Genomic DNA, 21,797 nt, shown 5'->3' with positions numbered 1-21,797 from the left:
TTATAATAATAATAATGGTGTGTATTGTTAAATTTTACTACTTAAAAAGTTCACCTTGATAGCAAGTATTTAAATTTTTCCATGTAAGATGTTTTTCTTTGCTTTGGGATATAAGTCAACCACACTGTTTCACCTAGATTTTCAAATGATGTATGGTATTGTTGTACTGAACTGAATAAATAAGTGGAAGTGCCACTACTCCCAGCAGATAGTTTCTTGTTCTTATGGCTCCTCATCATACCTGAAAAGACATCTGAAGTCCAAGCATTCAAAAGTACCTCTGGAATGATGTGGGTCAGGAAGCCAATAAAGATACCAATCAACCGATGACATCTGAGAAATCATTCTAACAAATAGTCTTCACCAATGCCTACTTCCACTTCAGATAAAGTTCTCCTCCCAGGAAGTCAAAGTTAGTCTCAATCTATATCCAGCCCACCACTGTCACTGGGTTCCTGCAAATGCTGATTTGCCTTTTTTTTATGCCCTTCTTCCAACTGAATTTCACTTGCAACAATCCATGGGTAAATTTGCCAGTGTTATAAAGCAGATCATAATAAATAAAATTATGGCATTATAAACACAACATTTTAACAAATCATAAATACCCATTGCCAAATTTATAATTTACAAGTTTGAAAAGCATTATCAAATTTTCTAATGCCCAGTTATTTGATAAAAATTACAGGCAAACAACAATAAATAATATTATTTTCTATGCATACACAACACATTTTATACATGAGAGGACTCAAAGTCATATCTTCTTGAGTGCTTCCAATCTAAAGAAAGACATACTGCAGAAAATATTTCAAATTGGGTAAATGTTGTTATCACCAACTGCAGAGAGATTAGTTAGTGTGATGAAGGCAACTATTGAGATAAAGAAACTGAGTGTAAAATCTGTAAGAACAGCTCTGGGATTATTCAACTAAAGGTTGTGCCAACTGCATCATACAACATTCAACTTATATGGAGACATGTCACATATTCAAATCTCAAAAGATATGAGGGAGTCAAGTTATCATGCCTGAAAAGAATGCTATGCATTGTAAAATACATTCAAAACTGAATAACCCATATTTTGGCAGACATGACCTGCTTCACTGAAAACCTCATGGCAGCTCATAACCTTATATTGACGTGGGAATACACTAGACTCCTGGAAGACAGACAGCAAAAACCAAGAAATGTGGAGCATGGACTCCACGACATCCCAACAATGACAAACAACAAATCTGAGGAAGCCAACTTCCAGCTGCGCCTATTGCCCATGCAATACATTTCCAAATATGCTCAAGCACAGGATACCACAACCCCATTGACAGTTGCCAGTGCACTGCATGTGGAGCACCTTGCAACACAAACTGCATCATTAAGTGTAAAGAAAGAATTGTGTCATTATCTCACTATGCAAATATTTCTGGAAAGGTCTACTTTTTGTCTTCATTAAAACTTAAAACTATTGCAATAGAATTCTGAATACTTTTACCAAGTTCAGACATTATAAAAATAAAATTCATTCTTCTTACTTTATCATAATTTTATTAAAAACAACTTTAGTTAACTGATCAATACATTGCACACATCGAGTTCAATAAAATCTTAATAAATATAGAGTTTAAAATCACTGCCTTAATAATGGCCTACTCTTCAAACATTAAATTAAATGCCACACTTTGAAATCTGTCACAAGTTCCAAACTTTGCGCATTCTTTAAATCTCGCTGTGCAACACACAATGCAGAAGTCAGTACAGAAAACTGTTGATGATGTCAAAAGAGCATTTATATTCTTTGAAAAACTGCAGATTTGTTTTAAAAAAACTGTGGTAATACAAAAAAATTAAACTTCAAAGGAAGCCACACTTCAGAACCTGTTGCTATTATCAAGCTAGACAAATATTTATTTGAGGCATATTTGCCTACAAGTAGTCAACACTTAAACTTGTGGGAATCTGGATAACTTCTGTACCCAACAGTTCACCAATCGGTTCTGAAAAAATTATGTATTCCAGCTACACTGGTAGCCTGTGAGAGCAGCTTTTTGAAAGGAGGACAGGCTTGTGCTGAGAAAAGTACCCAACTCACTTTGAGTAATGTTGGTCAAATTTGGTTTATAGAGCTTAACATTGATTAGTTCCTTCCTCTTAGGCACATCAATCATCATGTTGATTGTAAACATCAACAGTAAATAATTTCAAGAGGTAGAAAATTGATTTCAGTTATGTTGTAGTATTTATTTTGTTTTTAATAAAATTATGATAAAGTAAGAAGAATGAATTTTATTTTTATAATTTCTGAACTTGGTAAAAGTATTCAGAATTCTATTGCAATATTTTTAAGTTTCGCTAAAGACAAAAAGTAGACCTTTCCAGAAATTTTAAAACTAGAAGGAACATAACGGAAAATTATTAATGGTCCTCCTCTGTTCTTTCGAATTAGGTTACAGTAAAGTGAAAATACAGCCACCGTGACCTTGAATTAAAAAGGCAAAGTTCCCAAGTGATTCTGATCCAATCTCTGAAAAGAATGATTTTGCTCATCACTAAAGTGGGCAGTAGGCATTTTTTTTTAGAGAGCATGGTTGAGTGTGTCAAGCCAGGGAGCAGTAGTATGGATGTGAGGCACATAGGAGCATTAAAGCACATATAATAAAGTTAGTTATCTGAGGAGAGATTAGATGATATCATAAGTGTTTTATGCAGAATATATCTTAAATTTGAATTTTTTACATAACTGGATGACTGATCACTGGTAATGGGCTTACATGCATGAAAGGCAGAACTATAATTTAACATTGTGCCTAGGAATCACAGTAACTGAAATTTGAAAATAAATTCGAAAACAGTTGTGAAAACAGATGTGAATTGTTATTCAGTATTTTCTCAGTGAGTAATTTTATATGCTAATAATAATAACGACTCTAACCTTCGTCATATTGGTTACGTCACAGTTCAATTACTAAAAAATGACTACGATCTACGGATGTGAGCTCTACTACTAATTAAAGACTAATTGCTGAACTTAATTAAACTGTGATAACAGTTTCTTAGTAGGGAGCTTACATAGTCTATGAGGTATTCTTGAATAGCCTAATTGATAGAATACTCTACATACAAGGAAGACATAGGTTTGCATCCCAGTCCATATCACATTACAATTACAGATGGTTCACTTCAGCAGAAGCTTCACTGAGAACTAAAGGATTTCATTTGTGAGTAATCTTCTTTAGCACAGAATCTATTGAAAGTAATATTAAAATGTACCACTGTATATACAAATGTAAATATTATTTAATCACTTTTATTGTCTTTTCCAAGATGGCATAAAAACTTAACAAATATATAGTATACAATATTTTGGTGGGTTTGAAATGCAATGGAAGAAAAATGAAAGAAGCCTCATGCTCAATGCCCTTCGACATTATTAGAGATAGAGCACTGGTTGGGACTGGACAAGAATGGGGAAGGAAATCAGTACAGTCCTAAAAAAAAAAAAAAGGGGGGGGGGGGTCCATCCCGCATTCCACCTTAATCATGTTAAGTATAACGTAAGTCTAGAGGGCCAGAAGAGGATTTGAATCACAATCCCTCAAATCTAGCTTGATGTACAGAGAAATAGTTTTATACACGATGATTACAGCACCCAAAATCATATGTATCATGACAGTCTGTAGTAAAATGAAAATGTGCAAATACAGTTTTTGGAGTAGCTGGAAATATATTTTCATAAAATATTTTCATTACTACAAGATCATATGCTATCCAAAATTATTATTTATTTATTCTTACATTGTTCTTTATGAGTACCATAGCAAATGCTTGCTGTTGTTACATCCTATTAGCATTAGATTTATAGGTAACTTTTTTTAAGAAAGAAAGTTACTTAAAGGTTTTGATATACACAGTATTGTGAAAGAGGAAGGGAGGGAAGACAAGAGTGTAAAATTTTGCCAAGTGATTTTGTAACAGTAAAATATTAAGATGAGTACAAAGCACAATAAAACGTTACGAGATAAGGCTGATAACAGTTACGGGTAACGGACTAGGCATGAAAGTACACCAAAAGAGCACACCCATTTGGTTATAAAAAATAAGTATCTGTACACAAAAACACTTTTCTGCATGTGTTGTTACTGTCTCCACATACATGACGGCATACAACGTTATGCTGTTTACCAGTGATAACTTCTCATAAATTCTATCAATAACTTAAAAGAATTTATTGGAAAGTATGGCACTTTTTTTTACAATGTAGACCTTAATCCAGTTAGAGATAAAAAAAATACATTTTATATATGCTAAAAAAATAAAAAGGAACAATAGTTCATAAACTACTCTGTAAAACATGGTAACTTGTTCATGCACACTTTACAATCTGTCATTATGTACACCTTTCATGAAATTCACAATTAGTACACTAAAACTGTATCACAAATGAAAACCCAGACATCAGGTTTCTTGTTACATAAAGCTATTAAAATGATACGGAGTATATTTCTGTAATGTTCTTGCCAATGTGCATACAGTTCCTCACTCAAGATATATTAGTATTTCTTCCAAAATAATCTAGGACATCACATTAAATTTCTTACTTTTTGTCAAAGTATTCACAGCTTTGTTGTATTTTGTATATCCTTCACATTTTTCCAACAGCTATCTGCAGTGTCTGTAAACCTCTCCTAATGCATGGTCCATTTATTTACACTGTGAGTAAAATCAACATATTCTCAGTGCTTACATTGTGGTATGAATTTTGACCTGTGAGCAAGGCAAGTATTGCACTATTCAGTACTTATCAAAAACATTAACACTTTATGGAGACCCAATGTGATTACTTATGAAAATAAAAAGTACTGCTTTCTCAATTACACACTTTACAAAGATAATGTATGTGTTGGCATACTTAATATTATAACAGTTTCTTTTTTTAAGTCAAGAATGCATTAGATAAATGATTCTTGATTTATAATGAGACATTATGTTAGAAAGTGTGAGCATTTCGACACACCCCACAGCCCAAAGCAAATTCTTCACCAGTTGGTGGATGCTTCACATGGAGTGGACACTCGTCTCCCTCAAGCTGTTTTGCCTTGGGACCTGCAACAATATAAAATAAGATTACTGCAACCAACAAACAAATGATTATTGTTCATCATACAAATTCCACACATAGTTGTAATTATTATACAAAAGAACACATACAGATTGTAAACAAATGATTGATCAAGGCGACTTAATACTGCAAGAAAACATGGAAGACTCACCAAAATTGAGTGAGTGCAGAAAATGGTGTGTGTTATAAATTTTATAAAAAGCATTAGGTTGAATTTGTTTCATATGCAGACCAGGCACATGTTAAAGAATGCTTTCACTGTATCATAACAATACTCAAAAAATGTATAACAATACTCACAAAATGTAGGCCTTATTTCAGATTACTTTGGTTAATGTAATATGCTAAAAAATAATCTTAAAACATTTCAACTGTCAGTACATGCATTGGTATCTTTGTATAACTTTTTTTTGGAATTATGAGATTCTCCTTTACAGAATCTTTTTAATTATTTGTGGAACATTTGGCTGGAGAAGAAGTAAATGATTTCAGTTCTGTACAAATAACTAATTGTCTTGTAAAAACAAGAATACATCAGGAAATCTGGGCATCTGGCGTGTTATGCAATATCAGTGATATTCCAGCTTTGGGTACTTAGAAAACTGAACAGATGGCACACTTCCTTTTTCCTACCAGTCCACTCGTGGTAGCATTTATCACAAAAAATTGCATAATAGTTTAGGAAATGTTGCAAGTATTTGTTTATATTTTGAACAATCCGTTTCTTTTATTTTTAATACCACATGTGATTGTACTACACTTATACTGAGGGAGGTAGAGATGGAAAAATCCTTTAGAGGCTGCGCAGTTATTTGTACAACACAAACTCTGGTCATCAGAGAAATTACTCACAAAAGTATTTTTCCTCATTTCTCGTTCCAGTGCCACAATTTACTGGGTTTTCAGACTGACCTAATTATTTCTATGTGCATTTTACCTTTGTTCCTTATTAAACAAGATAACCACATAGTTTCAGGATAACTTAAGATGTCAAAAGTTGATATAAAGAGAACTGTTCTGTACCATTGACATAAACTGACACGCTAGACATTACTGTTAAATATTTTTAAAAAACATCAGTTACAACCTGCAGGACACGATGGGAGTTCCAGACGGGGAATGTTGGTGACACGCTGAAAGTCGTCATGGCAAGCATTACAGAAATGAGTAGTTCCAAAGCAGAAGAAGACAGCTACTGAACAACAGTATCTGCACTTGTACTCAAGAAAATCTGTCCCATGTTTTGGGCACATCTGGGCACGAGATACATCACTGCAGGCACCACAGACCAACTCTGTAGGGTCATACTCCTCTCCCACTTCTGCATCGCATCGTGCTTCTCCTCCATAATATGCCTATGACAGAAGAGCATAAGATAAGCTTTAATATGGATCTGATACAACTGTCAAATTTTGAAAAGGCATCAAAAACTTGTTTTCTAAAATGCCAATGATTATGTAATGTTGATATTTTTCCAGGCGCATATCATATTAATGGATATGACAAACCTTATTGCATTTGTAGCAAACATAATATGCATATCTATCCATTGCATAGCTAGCAGGATCATTATGAAATCGAGCTCCTGGACTGGTTATTGCTTCTGCCTTATGGAGTCCCTCATACTCTAATCTCATAAGAGCTTTTCTGCGAACATCTTCATACAGGTCCTTCACAGGCGCCAACAAATCAGCCAGGACTGAATGTTCTATGCTGGCCTAAATAACAAGCAAATCAAATAATGGAACATCCAGGATGGAATAACAATAATATGAATTGGATAGATTGCTAATTACCACGTAGAGGAGGTGTTGAGCAGCAGAAAGGCACATTTAAAAGTAGACTGTAGGTTATTCCTGAGTTATTGGACTAAGTCCTTCATCAGAACTCTGCCTCAGTGTCTGGAGACAACAGTGGTCATGTGAGTAAGTTGTGCGCACGTGGATGTGAAAGAATGCACTTGTGCATGCACATTCCATTTGACTTTCAAATGTGCTTGTTTGCTGCTCAATATCTCCTCTAAATAATATGAAAATCAGTTTTAAATAAACAAATAAATGACATATCATTACTCATCCAGTAGGTTAACTGTAACAAATAAGAGTAGAATCAAATAGTTAAGTACATTATAAACGTAGGCTTCTGTGGCCATTGTAAGATTCAATAAAATTTTTCTGGGTTTGTGACCGCATTGTCAATGTATATAAAACTACTGATGTTTCTGTCCTTATTGCAAGCGACCTTCTTCAGGGTGTTTTTGTTAATGTTGAATGAGAAAATTTTGTTTCTTAGATACCTGCAGATATAGCTGTTATCTAATTCTGATAGGCTCTTGGTGTGCAGGTGTATAAGAAACAAACTTTTCTCATTGAGCAGTAAACTAAACACTCTGTAGAAGGTCCCTTGCAACAGGGACTGAAACGTCGGTAGTTTCATATATATTGACAATGTTGACAATGCGGTCACAAACCCAGAAAAATTTTATTGAACGAGTTAAGTACATTGTTTGACCAACCCTGAATTCCGTACATCCTTGCCTTTTAATTTATTATGGAATCTCTGAGCTATATACTGCAGTTTCTGGACTTATTAACTTTAGGTGATGTGTGGGAAACTAAAAGCTTTGTGGGTTGATTGCCTCATCTATGTCAAAATTGGAATTAATGTTCAAAGAATTATGCAAAAGAGATTTGTTGTAAACAAAGCTGAGAAGAAATGCATTAAACATATGCAAGAATAACTCTTCATATGTGAGAAAGAAAATAAAGATCTGACATTAAAAGAAAGTGGCCCCTGATTTCAGGACATACAACTGTAATCATTTACTGCTGTTCTGCACTGAACAAACATAACCAGCTGAAGTCACTCAGCTTTCAACAACCCGAGGAAGCTGCAAAAGAAACTGAAGCAGAATTGATAATTGGAAGGAAAAAGGTCCAGATCCCTATCTGGTCATCCTGATTAATATTTTCAGTTTCCTTACATAAGGCTGATGCCTAAAGGGTTTCCAGAACAAAGCTATAGCCCATACCAAGCAATTACAACCTTGTACTTAGTCTGTAATGAGCTTGTGAGTGGGCAATTAAATTCTGTCTTTATATCTTTCTTCATCAATTTTAGCAATGCAACTGATAGAAACAAGAAAAGGAACTGAAAACAAACTGCTATACATTCAATCCAAAATGCGGGTTTTGTTCATCTGTCTTTCTCTCATTCTAGCTATGAGTTACAATATTCCTTTAACAGAGAGATTACTGGAAAATACTGACTGAGATGTAACAAGGAATCAGAAGTGCAATTTTCAAAGAGAAAGCCTTGTGGTTTTCCTAATGTGTTTCAGATAAACAACATAAAATTTTAAGTACTTGAAAAGAGTACTATAATTATAGGTGATCATTTATGTGGATTATATGTTCCTCAGTAGTGGACACGATTCACTACTAAACTAAGTGACATTAGACTACTAACTGACATTAGACTACACAGATTGTTCTTATTCCAAATACTGATTCCATTTATAGACATGTATGCTTGAAAGAGATATACTACAGCTAGGGAGTGGAAAAATTCGCATTTTGTGATAAATGCGAAGTAGACCAAAATTCTGTCTCGAAATGCAAAATTACTTAATACACGCTATTTCATAGGGAATTGTATCCAGATGAATTACTTTATCTGTAACAGTTTGACATAACATACAAATATTAAAAATGTAACCAATTTTCAGTTACTGGTATTGTACATCATCTGGCGATGCAAAATTTGGAAAGGTAATGTGCATAAGGATCTGTTTGCCAAGTAAAAAGTGTACAAACACAATAAAATATCAAAGCTCTCAATGATTTGGCGTCACGCCAACTGAGGATGATTGAACAGTCTATTTAAAACACACACTGTAATGCAACATAGTACTCAGCCATGTAACTTAAAGCATTTTATAACAAAAAAAATTGTACATTTGTTTGTTAGCAAAAGCTCAAAAGGTGGAATAATATGTACACTTATAACATGCAAATTAGGTGGTGGGAGCTTTGAACTGTGGTTGCATCAAATACCACAAGAGAATGGGCTTTGTATATACCTTAAACAATACTCTTATACCCTGCTAACCTCAATGAGCAGCTGTAGCTGTCCCCAAATGTTTTGTGTTGGACATTGCTCATTGTTTTCTTTTCTTGTTTTGAAGTAATTGCCAAGTAAAAAGTGTACGAACACAATAAACTATCAAAGCTCTCAATGGTTTGGCACCATGCCAACTGTGGATGGTTGAAAAGTCTATTTAAGATACACACTATAATGCAACATAGTACTCAGCCATGCGACTTATAGCATTTTATACCAAAAAAATGTGAACATTTGTTTGTCAGCGAAAGCTCAAAAGATGGAATAATATGTACACCTTTAACATGACAAATTAGGTGGCGGTCGCTTTGAACTGTGGTTGCATCGAATACCAAAAAGGATGGGCTTTGAATATACCTTTAACAATACTCATATACCCTGCTAACCTCAATGAGCAGCCGCGTGGTAGCTGTCCCCATACATTTTGTGTTGGACATTGCTTATTGTTTTCTTTTCTTATTTTGAAATAACTGAAGCACCTAATTGTGGTCCATCACGGATTTCAATTATGACTCTTCCAACACCATAAGAGACTGTTGATCCCTATGACAATGCGTCAGTTCTGTTACCTGCTATAGGCTGCTGCCCTGCGGAAGGGAGGCAAGGCTTTTTTCCCCACACTGCTCATTTCTCTCAGACAGTCAAAATTCAAATCTGTTGAATGCACACAGCCATCTGCCACTATAGCATATACTGCCTGCACTCTGCAATATAGCAATTGGAAAACAGTATCTGAAACATTTTTTGACTGCACCAAAATTCTCCCCCTAACATTAAAATAGAGTCAGAGTGCATTTGGTTCTATGTCTATGCTAAGTGCCTCGTCCGCTCTGCCTGTAGCGTTGTCAAGCAAGGGTTGCACTATTATGAATGCCCATGAATGGTCGAAATAAATAACCTGCAGATTTTGTAATCACTGAACTGGGTGGGAAAAGACAAATAATGTCCAGAAACATCTTAAATTGGAGACGCATTCAATTCACTGGTGGGAAAATCCTGCTGCTTTTTAAGAAGACAGTCATTTTTGAAAGCTTAAATGCAGCCTAATGAAGAAAATGAATGCCAGTTTCAGAGAAAAAGGTGCTGAAGTTTTTTCAAAAGCAAACATTTCAGTCAAAAAAGTTACCAATCAGCACTTTTTTAAACAGTTTCAAAGAACTATGGCTTTGTTCGTCTTCTCTCATGTAGACAGATAACCTTTTAAATTTGTGTGACTAATTACTTACAAACAAAAAGATATATGCAAATTTTGTCAAAAATATACCCAAATTTTGCAAAAAATAGATGCTAATTTTAGCAAAAAAGATGCTACATTTTCTGGTCCCTAACTACATCAAATTTTATCAAGCAACAAATGCAGTGTGGAGCAGTATTGAGTATAGCCAGTTTTTTGAACAGGCCCTGCAGGTCATTCTTGAATTCAGACTACCAGTGTTTCACCTTATACACTTCTGGATGCAATACTGTATGATATAATGGAACGACACTACATAATTTTCTTTCTTCATCATATTTGGGAGAGAGAAAAAAAAAAAAAGAAAAAACTTTTGAACATATCTTCCAATATACCGAACTAGTGAAAGTTTGAATAGTAACTCTAAACAGTAAGTGATAAGAGAGCCTGCACTGTCATGATCCATCCATATATTCACTCACTCATTATGTCCTGTAGTCCTACCAAGAAGGAGAATCTTCAGGACTATGGAACAAGTCATGGTATACATTAACAAGAGATAAGCAATTATTAAAAACTCAATATGCACAATGTACTGACAATAAACTCTCACTATGTTGCTTATCACTGTTTGTTTGTGTTTGTGCCAGCTAAATGTAACTTTCTAAACTAGCTATTTTAAAAACCAATACTTTGAAAAGCTAGTTAATTTGAAAAAGGTGCTGCTTCCTCAGCTGTTTTAAATAAGTGCTGTTTATCTCCTACTGGTAGTTTAATACGTATGTTAGTAGATTATATATTTTTTTGAAGAAAATAGTTACCTGCTAATGTGTCAACAGGGACCTGTTTACAGTATATTACTACTTGTAATGCACCTTTATACATTGCAACTTGTCATGTAACAAACAGAAATTTCATTTCTATCAGCCATAGAGTTAGCCATGGCCATGGTCTTTTGGTGGTTTAATACAGGTGTCTCACATAAAACTGGTACACCTCATGTACTGGTTGCTTGTGAAGTGGCAATACTCTTTCGAAAGTTGGCTACACTGCATTTTATTGGAACATTGAGTGCAGCTGTTCGTTGGTGTGTCAGTTGTAACAACCTCATATTGTTGAGTTGGTATTGAAATGGGGAGTTGCAGTAGAACAGCAAACTAATCTTGTGGAGTGTTACATAAAGACAGGCTCCATCAAGAAGGGTAAAAAAAAAAAACTGCATGTGAGGCAAAGTGTTAGGAAACCCCATGACCAGAATTATTCAAGATCTGTATAAGAAATGGAGGATTGCCTGATCCATTCAGAATGTGCAGAAGAATAGGCAATCGACAGTGAGGACCCGTGAAACTATAGGCAGAATTCGCATGCATATTACGAGAAGCCTCTGAAAGTCAGTAAGGAGCCTATCACAGCAGGCAAGTGTATCTCACACACCATGTCATTGTGTACTAAAAGATATGAAATTAAAAGCCTGTCATGTGAGGGTGGTATAAGAGTTGTTATTAGAGAGAGTCATGGGAAAAAACGAGTTCAATATTGTAACTGGTTGTTAACGTCAATTGCTAATGATTACTTGGACCCCTTACTTTCCTTCATGTCAGATGAGGTTTGGTTTCATTTGTCAGGTTATATAAACTCCCAGAATTGCATATACTGGTCGCAGGAGAACTCACATATTCTGCATGAAGAACTGCTCCACTCATAGAAATAGGAGTTTGCTGTGTTGTCCAGCATGTTCATTATTTGTCCCATATTTTTCAATTACACTTAGACTCTTTATATGCACAATTAACAGATGCAGAGAAGCTGTGTGCAGTATTCTAACAAGATGTTGCAATTTCTTACATATCCAACCAAAGTATGAACCACATCAATAACATGTACCCTGAGACAGGCTTGTGGGCCTCTTGCCTTGAAGGCCCCAGACTTAACATTGTGTGATTTTTATTTATGGAGCACGCTAAACAACTACAAAGAAAAGAAAATCAGCCTGGTGCCTAAAACAGCCTTGAATACATAATACAGGTGTTATTTTGCAGCAAAAGTCAAAGAGAGCGATTGAAAGGGGCATCCACATTCTGCGTAGTCTTTGGATTGCATTGGTTACTGTCTTTGAGATTTTGAGTACAATTCTTCATTCCATTGAAGTATGCAGTCAGTTGATTATTCATCTCTCACTTGGGAATAAATGGCTTGGCATATGTGGAAGTCTGTCAACATATGCTTTATAGGTTTAATTCTGATGGGTCAAAATCAATATTCGATGACTTACATGGAGATGGAATACTGCTGATGAATATGACCCAGAGACATAGCCACATTCTGGTGTCTGGATCTTCTCTGATGGTGAGTGTTCAATAAAAATGAAGATAACTATGAATGTGAGAAAATGATCATGAGTCTTTTCTTTGCTACTCCGTTGGATATTTTGCCACAATCATACTTGATGTCCGCCCCCGGTAGCTGAGTGGTCAGTACGACAGAGTGTCAGTCCTAAGGACCCAGATTCAATTCCCGGCTAGGTCAGAGATTTTCTCCGCTCAGGGACTGGGTGTTGTTGTAATCATCATCATTTCATCACCATCGACGCACAAGTCACCGAAGTGGTGTCAAATCGAAAGACTTGCACCTGGCGAACAGTCTACCCAACGGGAGGCCCTAGTGAGATGAAATTTACATTTTTTTAATACTTGATGAAGGTAGGACAGAAACTACAAACTGATGTAGTGTAATGTGTCTTCCACAGCTTTGTGAAGGAATCCAAGTGAACATGAATTGGATAAGCGTTTTCTAAGGAATCCCAGCTCCAGGCATTAATGTTTCAGAGCCCAAATTTGACTCACATGCTATCTTTCTTTTTTCAAATGAGGAAAACATCCCTGGGAATTGTTAGAGTTCTCAAAGGGGTGAATTCCTTCTGAGCAATTTCTTAAAAAGGAGCAGTGGTGGAAGTATGCATTAAATTGTTTCAGACCATGCTTTGGCATACACAACTTGAAGCAGAGAAAATGAGAGGTGAAGATTTTGGAAAAGTAAGAACTTGCATTACATCCTCAAAACATTTACCATGAACCCTAAGGTATGCACATTTTACAAAATGAGTCCCACAACCATACATATTTTTTACCTTATAAGCACAACATAGCTTACATTAAATCAAGTGACAAATTTGGCAAGGAAGCTGTTTTGTGAGTAGAGTCAGTAAGAGGGCCATTATAAAAGTTCTCAGCAGACACAGGGGTGATGTGAATATGGCCAGCTACTAGGCTCTTCATACACTATGACTCTTTAAATGTTGTCTGTGGTGCTGAATGTTTGTTTTGGCACTATCTGTGGTGTTAATGTAAACCAGGAGTGGTCTCTCATCTGTTCATGTGACTGGCTAGAACTCATGTCACAATCATACGCTAGAAGCTTGCTCTGGTGAACAGGTGACTGTATGGAAAGTGAAGCAACACGCAATGAACTCTGCTTGTTGGCTGGCTGTCATTAAATCTAATGTTATAGACTGCTGATGGCATGACACAGTGCTCGATGCTCTGCATGCTAAACAAGAACAAGAACTGTTACTGACTATCCATGAATCAAAGTGTGCTACCACTTTCTGAATAAAATATGAAAACGTGTTTCAAACTGAAGTCCTGCTATTGACCTTCATTACAGAAAATATAGATTAGTTCCAGCTGTAATTCAGTTTTGTATTGCACACATCAATATGTAAGGTGTTTGAAAGCATGTTAAACATTTCTTCTTACTCCTAGAAGATCACAAAGTAAAGCTCAACTGTGCAGATAAGACTATTTTGTATGTTTTGATACTTTTCAAAATTTTTCTTTTTTTCCTGTGTGGGGCACTTAATGGTCTGTGAGGATTCTAAGATTCCTGGAAAACTGATGTTTGACCAAATCATAGCCACTGCACCATCTATGTTACAGATGGGAGAACCTTGAACCACACCCCCATATTGCCAGCATATTCTTGTACAAACAGAAGAACATCTGCCTCCATCTAACACCCTCACTGGAATCGAATATGTAACTCTTTTGAAATGACAATGCTGCTTTCAACTCCATGAATATAAATTTCCTAGCAATCAGTGTCACAAATTAGAAACTTCATGTACTGCCAGAGAAAATGCTACATTTTGTGCAGGAAGATGACTTTCATTGTAATGTTACTTGCAACTTCTTGAATTCTGTGTTCTATAATTAAAAGACAAGACAAACTATAATAATCTTCACAATTCTCAGGATATATCTTATGTAAAAGACAAAACAAACTATCATAATCTTCACACTTCTCACGATATATCTTATCAGCTGCAAAATTATGTGCTGTCTTAGTAATATGTCAACTAGCTTGAACTGATTCATCCTGAAAGCAGAAACTATTGTTATAGTGAAAATATTGGTAAGAAATATTAACATTTTCCCCCTTCATTCATTCCACAATTTCTAGTATTAATTGTATCAATTAATATTTCCAATCCCATTTAAATATGAAGTTTTTTAAAACCTAAACATGTTAAGTATCTTCAAAACCCATCAAACACGTAAATGCAAACGAAACTTGCATGGACATCTTCTAAAATGATATTTAGGTATCTGACCTTTGCTCTGAAGTTAGTCCTTCACTCTCAAACACTGTGTGTATGGCTTTGAAACTTCCTGGCATGGCAAAGACTCTTAATCTGTCACCAGTTCCACAACAGCGCTCTCTGTGCTGCAGACGAAAGCTTCATTCTTGAAATAAGCCTAAGTCTGTGGCCAAGTCATTTCTCCACAATATCGTTTCTTCCAGGAATGCTAGTTTAGCAAGAGACCTACTGTGAAGTTTGAAAAGTAGGAGACAGATGCGAACAGAATTGAAGCTGACGGAGCAGATTATGAGTCATGCTTGGATAGTTCATTTGATAAGATTCAAGTTACAGTCTGACACACAGTAATCTATTGGGAAGTATAATAATGTAGTTTATTATTAACAAAAACTAGGAAAGCATTCACTTTTGTCTCAGCACAGTGAGTGGCTTTGCTGGACACAAAACACCACTCACAACTTTGCTGCTCTCCCAACAGTGACTTACTTTAGAAATGGTATTCTTGATTATTCAACAAGATAGTAAAGTGGCAACAAGGACTGTACTTCGTGTGCTTTAATACTGATTAACGGTTTCTCTATTTGTGGCATCAGCAGTTGAACACTCCAACAGCATCACAAGTGTCGGGGACAAAAATATAAAAAAATGGCATTAATGCAACAACTGATCCAGTAAAATAATAATTTTAAATAGAGGTGGGACACTTATTTATGGCACTTCCTCTCTGCTGTGAAGCACATGTGATTATCGACCCTACTTGTGAAGGAGCTCTAATGTTGTCCTCAACTAACTATTTATATGCGATAGTCTAAAAACTTATACAACTCTATGACCATAGTAGCATATCATTTGATGATATTTGCGACTTGCTAACCAAACACGTGAAGCATAAAACTCACAAGACAACGTATCAATCCTTTGTGGCCTGGACAATGGACTTTTCTTGGAAAGACTTTAAGGTCTTCTATGCAGACTCCCTCAGTAAAGATGTGGTTAGTTTCTTTAGGCCCAGACCACAAAGTATAGGCTAAGGTTCTGGGAGCTTCCAACCATAGCCTCATCCATATGTAAAAATAATTCAGTCTTATAAGGTAGTGTTGTCAGCATATAAACCAATCAATGAGAACAAATAAATTGCTCAAATTTTGAAACAGTGTTTGTACTCACCAATCAACAGATGACAGTAGTTCATTTTGTGGTACAAACACACATTGTGGCAAAATTAGGTAAAAATGCATGGAAAGGCGGCTAGTAGGAATGTAGTTAGTAGAAATCCTCTCTAAATATCAGTAGGTACCTGACGCGTGTAACACACTATTTTCCTGGCTCAGCATATGTGGCAACAGTTACATACAATGTAACATTGCAATATACCACCTTCATAATAAACAAAGCAGTAATACATTGTACAAAAACATGTCTACACTGTTACAGCTGGCAAGGTGACTTGCATTACCTGAATTTAGACATAACATGAAGGGACACATGGACTGTCTTTGTCTGGGCAGCCAAGGAGCAATTTCAGTGTATGATGAGCCACTTCATAGCACCCTCCATGCATCCACAGCAATCAATGAAACTCACAGCAAGATAATGATCATGCAACAAATTAACACAATTGCTGCTCCAGGCACTAAGGAGGCAATTGGTTATATATACCAAACAAGTATCACTCAGTGACAAAACTGGTATCCCACCGCTGTCTGGGGTGCCTCCCGATACATCTGTGCTGATATCTTGGGCTTAATTTGAAGTGGGAATCATCACTGAAGACACTTTTACTCCAGTCAATGAGATTGCAGAATAAAGACATGTCTGGGGATGGCCCAGACAGTGGGTGTGTTTGTCGACTGCCATACGGTCTGACAAGCAGGAGTGATGGGGTAGGGTGCCATTTCTTTTCATAGCAGGGACCCCTTTGGGTGTTGTTCACAGTATCCTTATAGCAAAGCAGTACTTTGATGATATTCTATGCCTCGTTTTGTTGCCCTTCATGGCTTTCATTTCAGCAAGATAACACCCACCTGCACAGGGCAAGAGGCTCTACTGCCTGTCTTCATGCTTTCCAACTCCTACCTTGACCAACAAGGTCACCAGATTTCTTCCCAGCTGAGAATGTTTGGAATGTCATAGGCAGGGCCCTCCAGCCTTCTCTGGATTTTGATGATCTAATGCACCAATTGGGCAGAATTTGGCATGATATCCTCCAGGAGGACATCTAACAACTCTTTCAGTCATTGTCACACTGGATAAGTGCTTGCATAAGAGCCAAATGTGGACCAACAAGTTATTGACTTGCTCAATTCATGAACCTCTTTTCTTGAATAAATCATCCAATTTTTCTGAAATTGTAATGATTTGTTTGTCTGTGCATGTCCATCACAATTACTGATTTCCATCCCATTTGGATAATTTCTTCATGGTGTGTCATTTCTTTTTTTCCCCGAGAGTGTATTATGAAATTATGATCCAGATACAAACCCAACAAGAATATTATCAGTTCACTTAGCTGTACGAAGGTGTTTGTCACGTGCTATATTAGTTTACTAACTACAATACTTCTCTGTTCTTTGGATTTGCTTTGGTTTCATTGTGTACTGGTTGTAATAAGCATATGACAACTGAAACCACAACTCAGGCTTTGTTTTAGCTCACAATCGGAATGATGAAGTGTCCTGCCTTTTTATCAGGTGTTGTCAAATTTCCATACTTGTTCATAGTTTTGTTACATCCAGTGATGACTACTACTATGAACTACCCTCTAGTCTATCCAGTAGGGCATAAAATTATAGCTTCTGGAAACAAAGTTGCATATCTTTAATAATGAGAATGGGTGGATGGGGGGGGGGGGGGGAGGAGGCGGGAGACAGAGACAGAGAGAGAGAGAGAGAGAGAGAGAGAGAAGTGATGCAAAAGCCTTCAGAACGTTTCTGCAAAGTTTTGTCTTCAGTTTACTGCTGACTTTCAATTGCCATTTCCTTTCTCTTCATGCAACATTTTTCTCATGTTATGGGGGTAAATAAAACTGATTCTAAGAGCAGAAGTGACTACTGCAGTTCCTCAACCAGTTATTGCTTAATTCACTGCATTCATTTGCACTATCTGTTAAAAAATAATTATGAATACAACATACCTTACATATTGGACACTGTGAGAACGCAAATGTTATTCTAGGACCAGACCATCTCTTCATTAATACACAGCGGCAGCAGTGAAGGTGAAACACATGTCCACATTTCAGCTGAAAAAATAATTTTATGATTTATTCTTTGTCACACCGTCAAGTCACATAATTCTATTTATTTTATTTAGTATATGACTTGTAGAATATAGTTTACAAGTACATACATTAAATTCGTACAAGATATGATAAGATAATATGAAAGTGTAAAAGTCTGTAAGCCAAATGCTACATACAATAAATAATGAAGCCAAAAATGCGACATAGGTTTGAAGAATTTTGATGAAAAACACTGTTGTTGTGAAGATAACTCATAGACATGACCTGATTTTTATTTCACATGTTAACAAAGAGATCCGTAAACCCAAAATTAAAATAAAACAACTAAGCTCCATTTATATAAAATACATTACAATATAGTAGTTATTAATAGACTACAGAAAAATGTGCACAGTGAACATGTGAGTGCCTACATCACCATGGCAATAAACTTACATCAGGAGATAAACAAAATTATAAATGAAATGCATGAACCCAATGGTCTTGTTTTAAAAGATAGGCTTTCTGTGCACAATTATGCATCTACCGTTTTAGATCAAATGACATTACAGGGACTGGAAGGGTAAAAACCACATTAAGAGGAAACTGCAGCAGACTAATTCACTCAGATAACTCTACTGTTTTAAATCACACAGTGAAAATATTGATATGCAGAACCCAGTGAAATCAAAATGCCTTTGTATACCAATAACAATACTCTCATGTTTCATATAAATGTACAATCTCAATGTACAATCTCATTGAATTACAATACTGGTTTGATAAAATTAACTACAGTGTTTTGCGTATCAGTGAACAGAGGCTGAAAGACCCTGAAATAGACTTTAGTGTTACCCTTGGATACTTGCTAGTTACTGTGGAAGAAGCATTTCACATTATGGGACCTCAATCTTCATTAAAAGCAACCTTGATTTACATTACCCCACCAAATACCTTAGCAGAAAATGCCTTGAAGGCATATTGGAAGTAGGTAGCATAATAATGTGCACACAAAAAATTGTAATTGTTTCAGTTTATCAAACTCCAAGCTCATATGAGATAATATTTATAGAAAAAATAATATGTTAATATTGCAGCTGTCCAAATATACACAATATACAATTATAACTGTAGCTGATAACACAGACACTGTACAAAGAGTATGGAGAAAAATGTTATTCATATGGTTAATTCTCTGAAATCGTTGGACTATTGGTGTCTCAATGAAAAGCCAGATAGACTGATTGGATGTGCTAATAACACAATTAATAATGTACACAGAAACTCTCTTGACTATAATGTTACAGAACTAGAAGTATCATATCATGGAGGGCTATGCCTCAATGCCTCTCAGTACTGCAGAAAGACAAGTGACAATTAGATTTCTAGAAGAATCCAATGTAAAAATATGATAAAGCAGGTACAGAAAATGGATTGATCTCATTAATGGATATACAACTGCTAAATGCTTTTCCATTTTCCTGCCAGATATTAAGTGCATAATAGAAGAGGTATGTCCTACTGTACCAACAAGATATCACATTAATACAAGCAGCATCATACCAAGAGGTACACTTCCCAACATAACAAACTCAGGATACTACTAATCGTTCTCAAAGATATACTTCACAAAAATGATAGGGACAAGGAAACTTACATAAACGTGAGAAAAGTAAAAAAATACAAAGTGCAATGCAAATGATGAGTATATTTTAAATTTTAAAAATAAATGTGAAGCAGCTTAGAATGTCATTAAAACAGATATTAATAATATCTACAAACAAAACAGTATTCATATAGACTATTATAAGCTCAATGCATATTATGTAAATAGTGCCAGCACCACCACTTCAATAAATTATCCTACCTTAGATGCACAAGCCCTGCTCACTCATACAAATCAGCAAGTGATAAATCATTTGGGTCCTCACCGCTTTAAACAAGATTCACAAATCGATAAACAAAATAAGCAATTCCAAAACAAGACCATTTTGCACTCAGTAATCTCTTCATAAAGTGCACAACAAAAGAAACCAAAATGTCACTTCTCTCACTGCCAAAGACAGTGCTAGAGTAAGGAATTTTCCCAGAATTAAGCTCACAGTTACCTTGCCTGTGTATAAAAAAATCAATAGAAATAACTACAGATCCATTTCAATAGCACCCAACATATCCAAGGTAATAGCAAATTTATGCACAAACAGATACAAACTATTTTAAGGCCAACAAAATTTTAGATTAACAACAGGTCAGATTAAGGTCACTTGTCAACTGTAGAAGCAACTGAAGCTTTGATGAATAATGTTTATGAATGGTATGGAATAAGGCTGGAACACTTATTGACTTAAGCAAAGCGAAGTATTTTGCTCAGTTTCACATGGCACAATCATCAAAACGTTAGAATATTAGGGCAGTGGAGATAAAACACTACGTTTATTCATATCTTATTTAAGCAAGAAGTCACAGCTTATGTGTGCATATCATCAAAGATCAGAAATACTACTAATAAAATGAGGAATACATCAAGGCTCTGTTCTTAGGCCTTACCCGTTTATTATCTACATTAATGAACTTAGTAATTACATAACAAGTAACAACATACTATATGCTGATGATGTGACACTAAAAACACAGGTGAAAGTTTACAAAGTGTACTAGTTAATAACAGGGAAATTATGCAAATGGTTAGTCACTCGTGCCTAGTCAATCACCTGTGCATAAACCAGACAAAAAGACAGAAGAAATAATTTTCAATCTCAAGGTAACTAAAACCAAAAATAAAACTGTAATATTACTTGATATGTTCATACAGCAATGATTCTCATCGGAAGAGCACATCAATTGTCTGTGTAGCAAACTAGCTCATGTACATGTTTTACTGTATAAATTAAGTAACAGTATGAGCAAAAAGCTGTTAATTTAACCATATTCTTCTTTGTTCTATTCCTATCTGCAATATGGGATATGGCTTTTGGATAATTCCCCAGGAACTAAATATATTTTCAAATGGCAGAAGAATACAATCAAATGTTAATTAGGGTTAGCACCCAGAGAGCCCTGCAGAAGATGCTTTAAATGTCTTGGCATAATGACAGCACCTAACCTGTACTTACATAACTGTTTAATATATGCTACAGAAAATCTGCAAAAATTCAGCAGGATACATGATGTGTATGTACACACTACCAGAAAAAAATCAGTTGTTGGATTTGCCTTCTTTAAGACTGACTACTGTCCATAATAGCTATAAATACCTGAGCATAAAATTTTTAAATCAGTTACCACACTCTGTTCATGCAGTAACACTAAATAAGTATAAGACCATGTTCTAATCTTGGCTAAAATACAGTGAATTCTATTCAAAATATATTTTTTGTAAGTGAAAAAGAAGATATTTTAGTTCTTAAATAAGCTAGTTATAAAGCCCATTGTATGAAAAAATTCTGGGAGGTGAATAAAATATTCTATTCTCTCTATTTAATAAAAAATTAAAATTAAAAAAGGACACCACTGTGCAACTTGTGACTGTTTTCAAAAACTTGGTTTTACCAGTCACTCCCCCTGTAGG

The 21,797-nt window shown here is 35.5% G+C and overlaps 1 protein-coding gene across 1 annotated transcript in view; it reads right to left on the bottom strand.

Annotated features, from left to right (window-relative positions):
* Positions 1-3,288: 3,288 nt before the first annotated feature.
* Positions 3,289-21,797, bottom strand: part of LOC126267346 (E3 ubiquitin-protein ligase MYCBP2) — a 1,244,949-nt gene continuing 1,226,440 nt past the window's right edge. Inside the window, exons 71-74 of the mRNA XM_049972469.1 lie at positions 18,143-18,250; positions 6,625-6,834; positions 6,204-6,471; positions 3,289-5,100 (exon numbers count right to left, since the gene is read on the bottom strand). Coding sequence (XP_049828426.1) covers positions 4,985-5,100; positions 6,204-6,471; positions 6,625-6,834; positions 18,143-18,250 — 702 coding nt within the window. The 3' untranslated portion in view covers positions 3,289-4,984. The remainder of the gene's footprint in view (positions 5,101-6,203; positions 6,472-6,624; positions 6,835-18,142; positions 18,251-21,797) is intronic.

The sequence above is a fragment of the Schistocerca gregaria genome, chromosome 4 (assembly GCF_023897955.1).
Source record: "Schistocerca gregaria isolate iqSchGreg1 chromosome 4, iqSchGreg1.2, whole genome shotgun sequence".
NCBI lineage: Eukaryota > Metazoa > Arthropoda > Insecta > Orthoptera > Acrididae > Schistocerca > Schistocerca gregaria.
The sequence above is the reverse complement of the archived record's forward strand: the minus strand, read 5'-3'. Positions and strand labels throughout refer to the sequence as shown.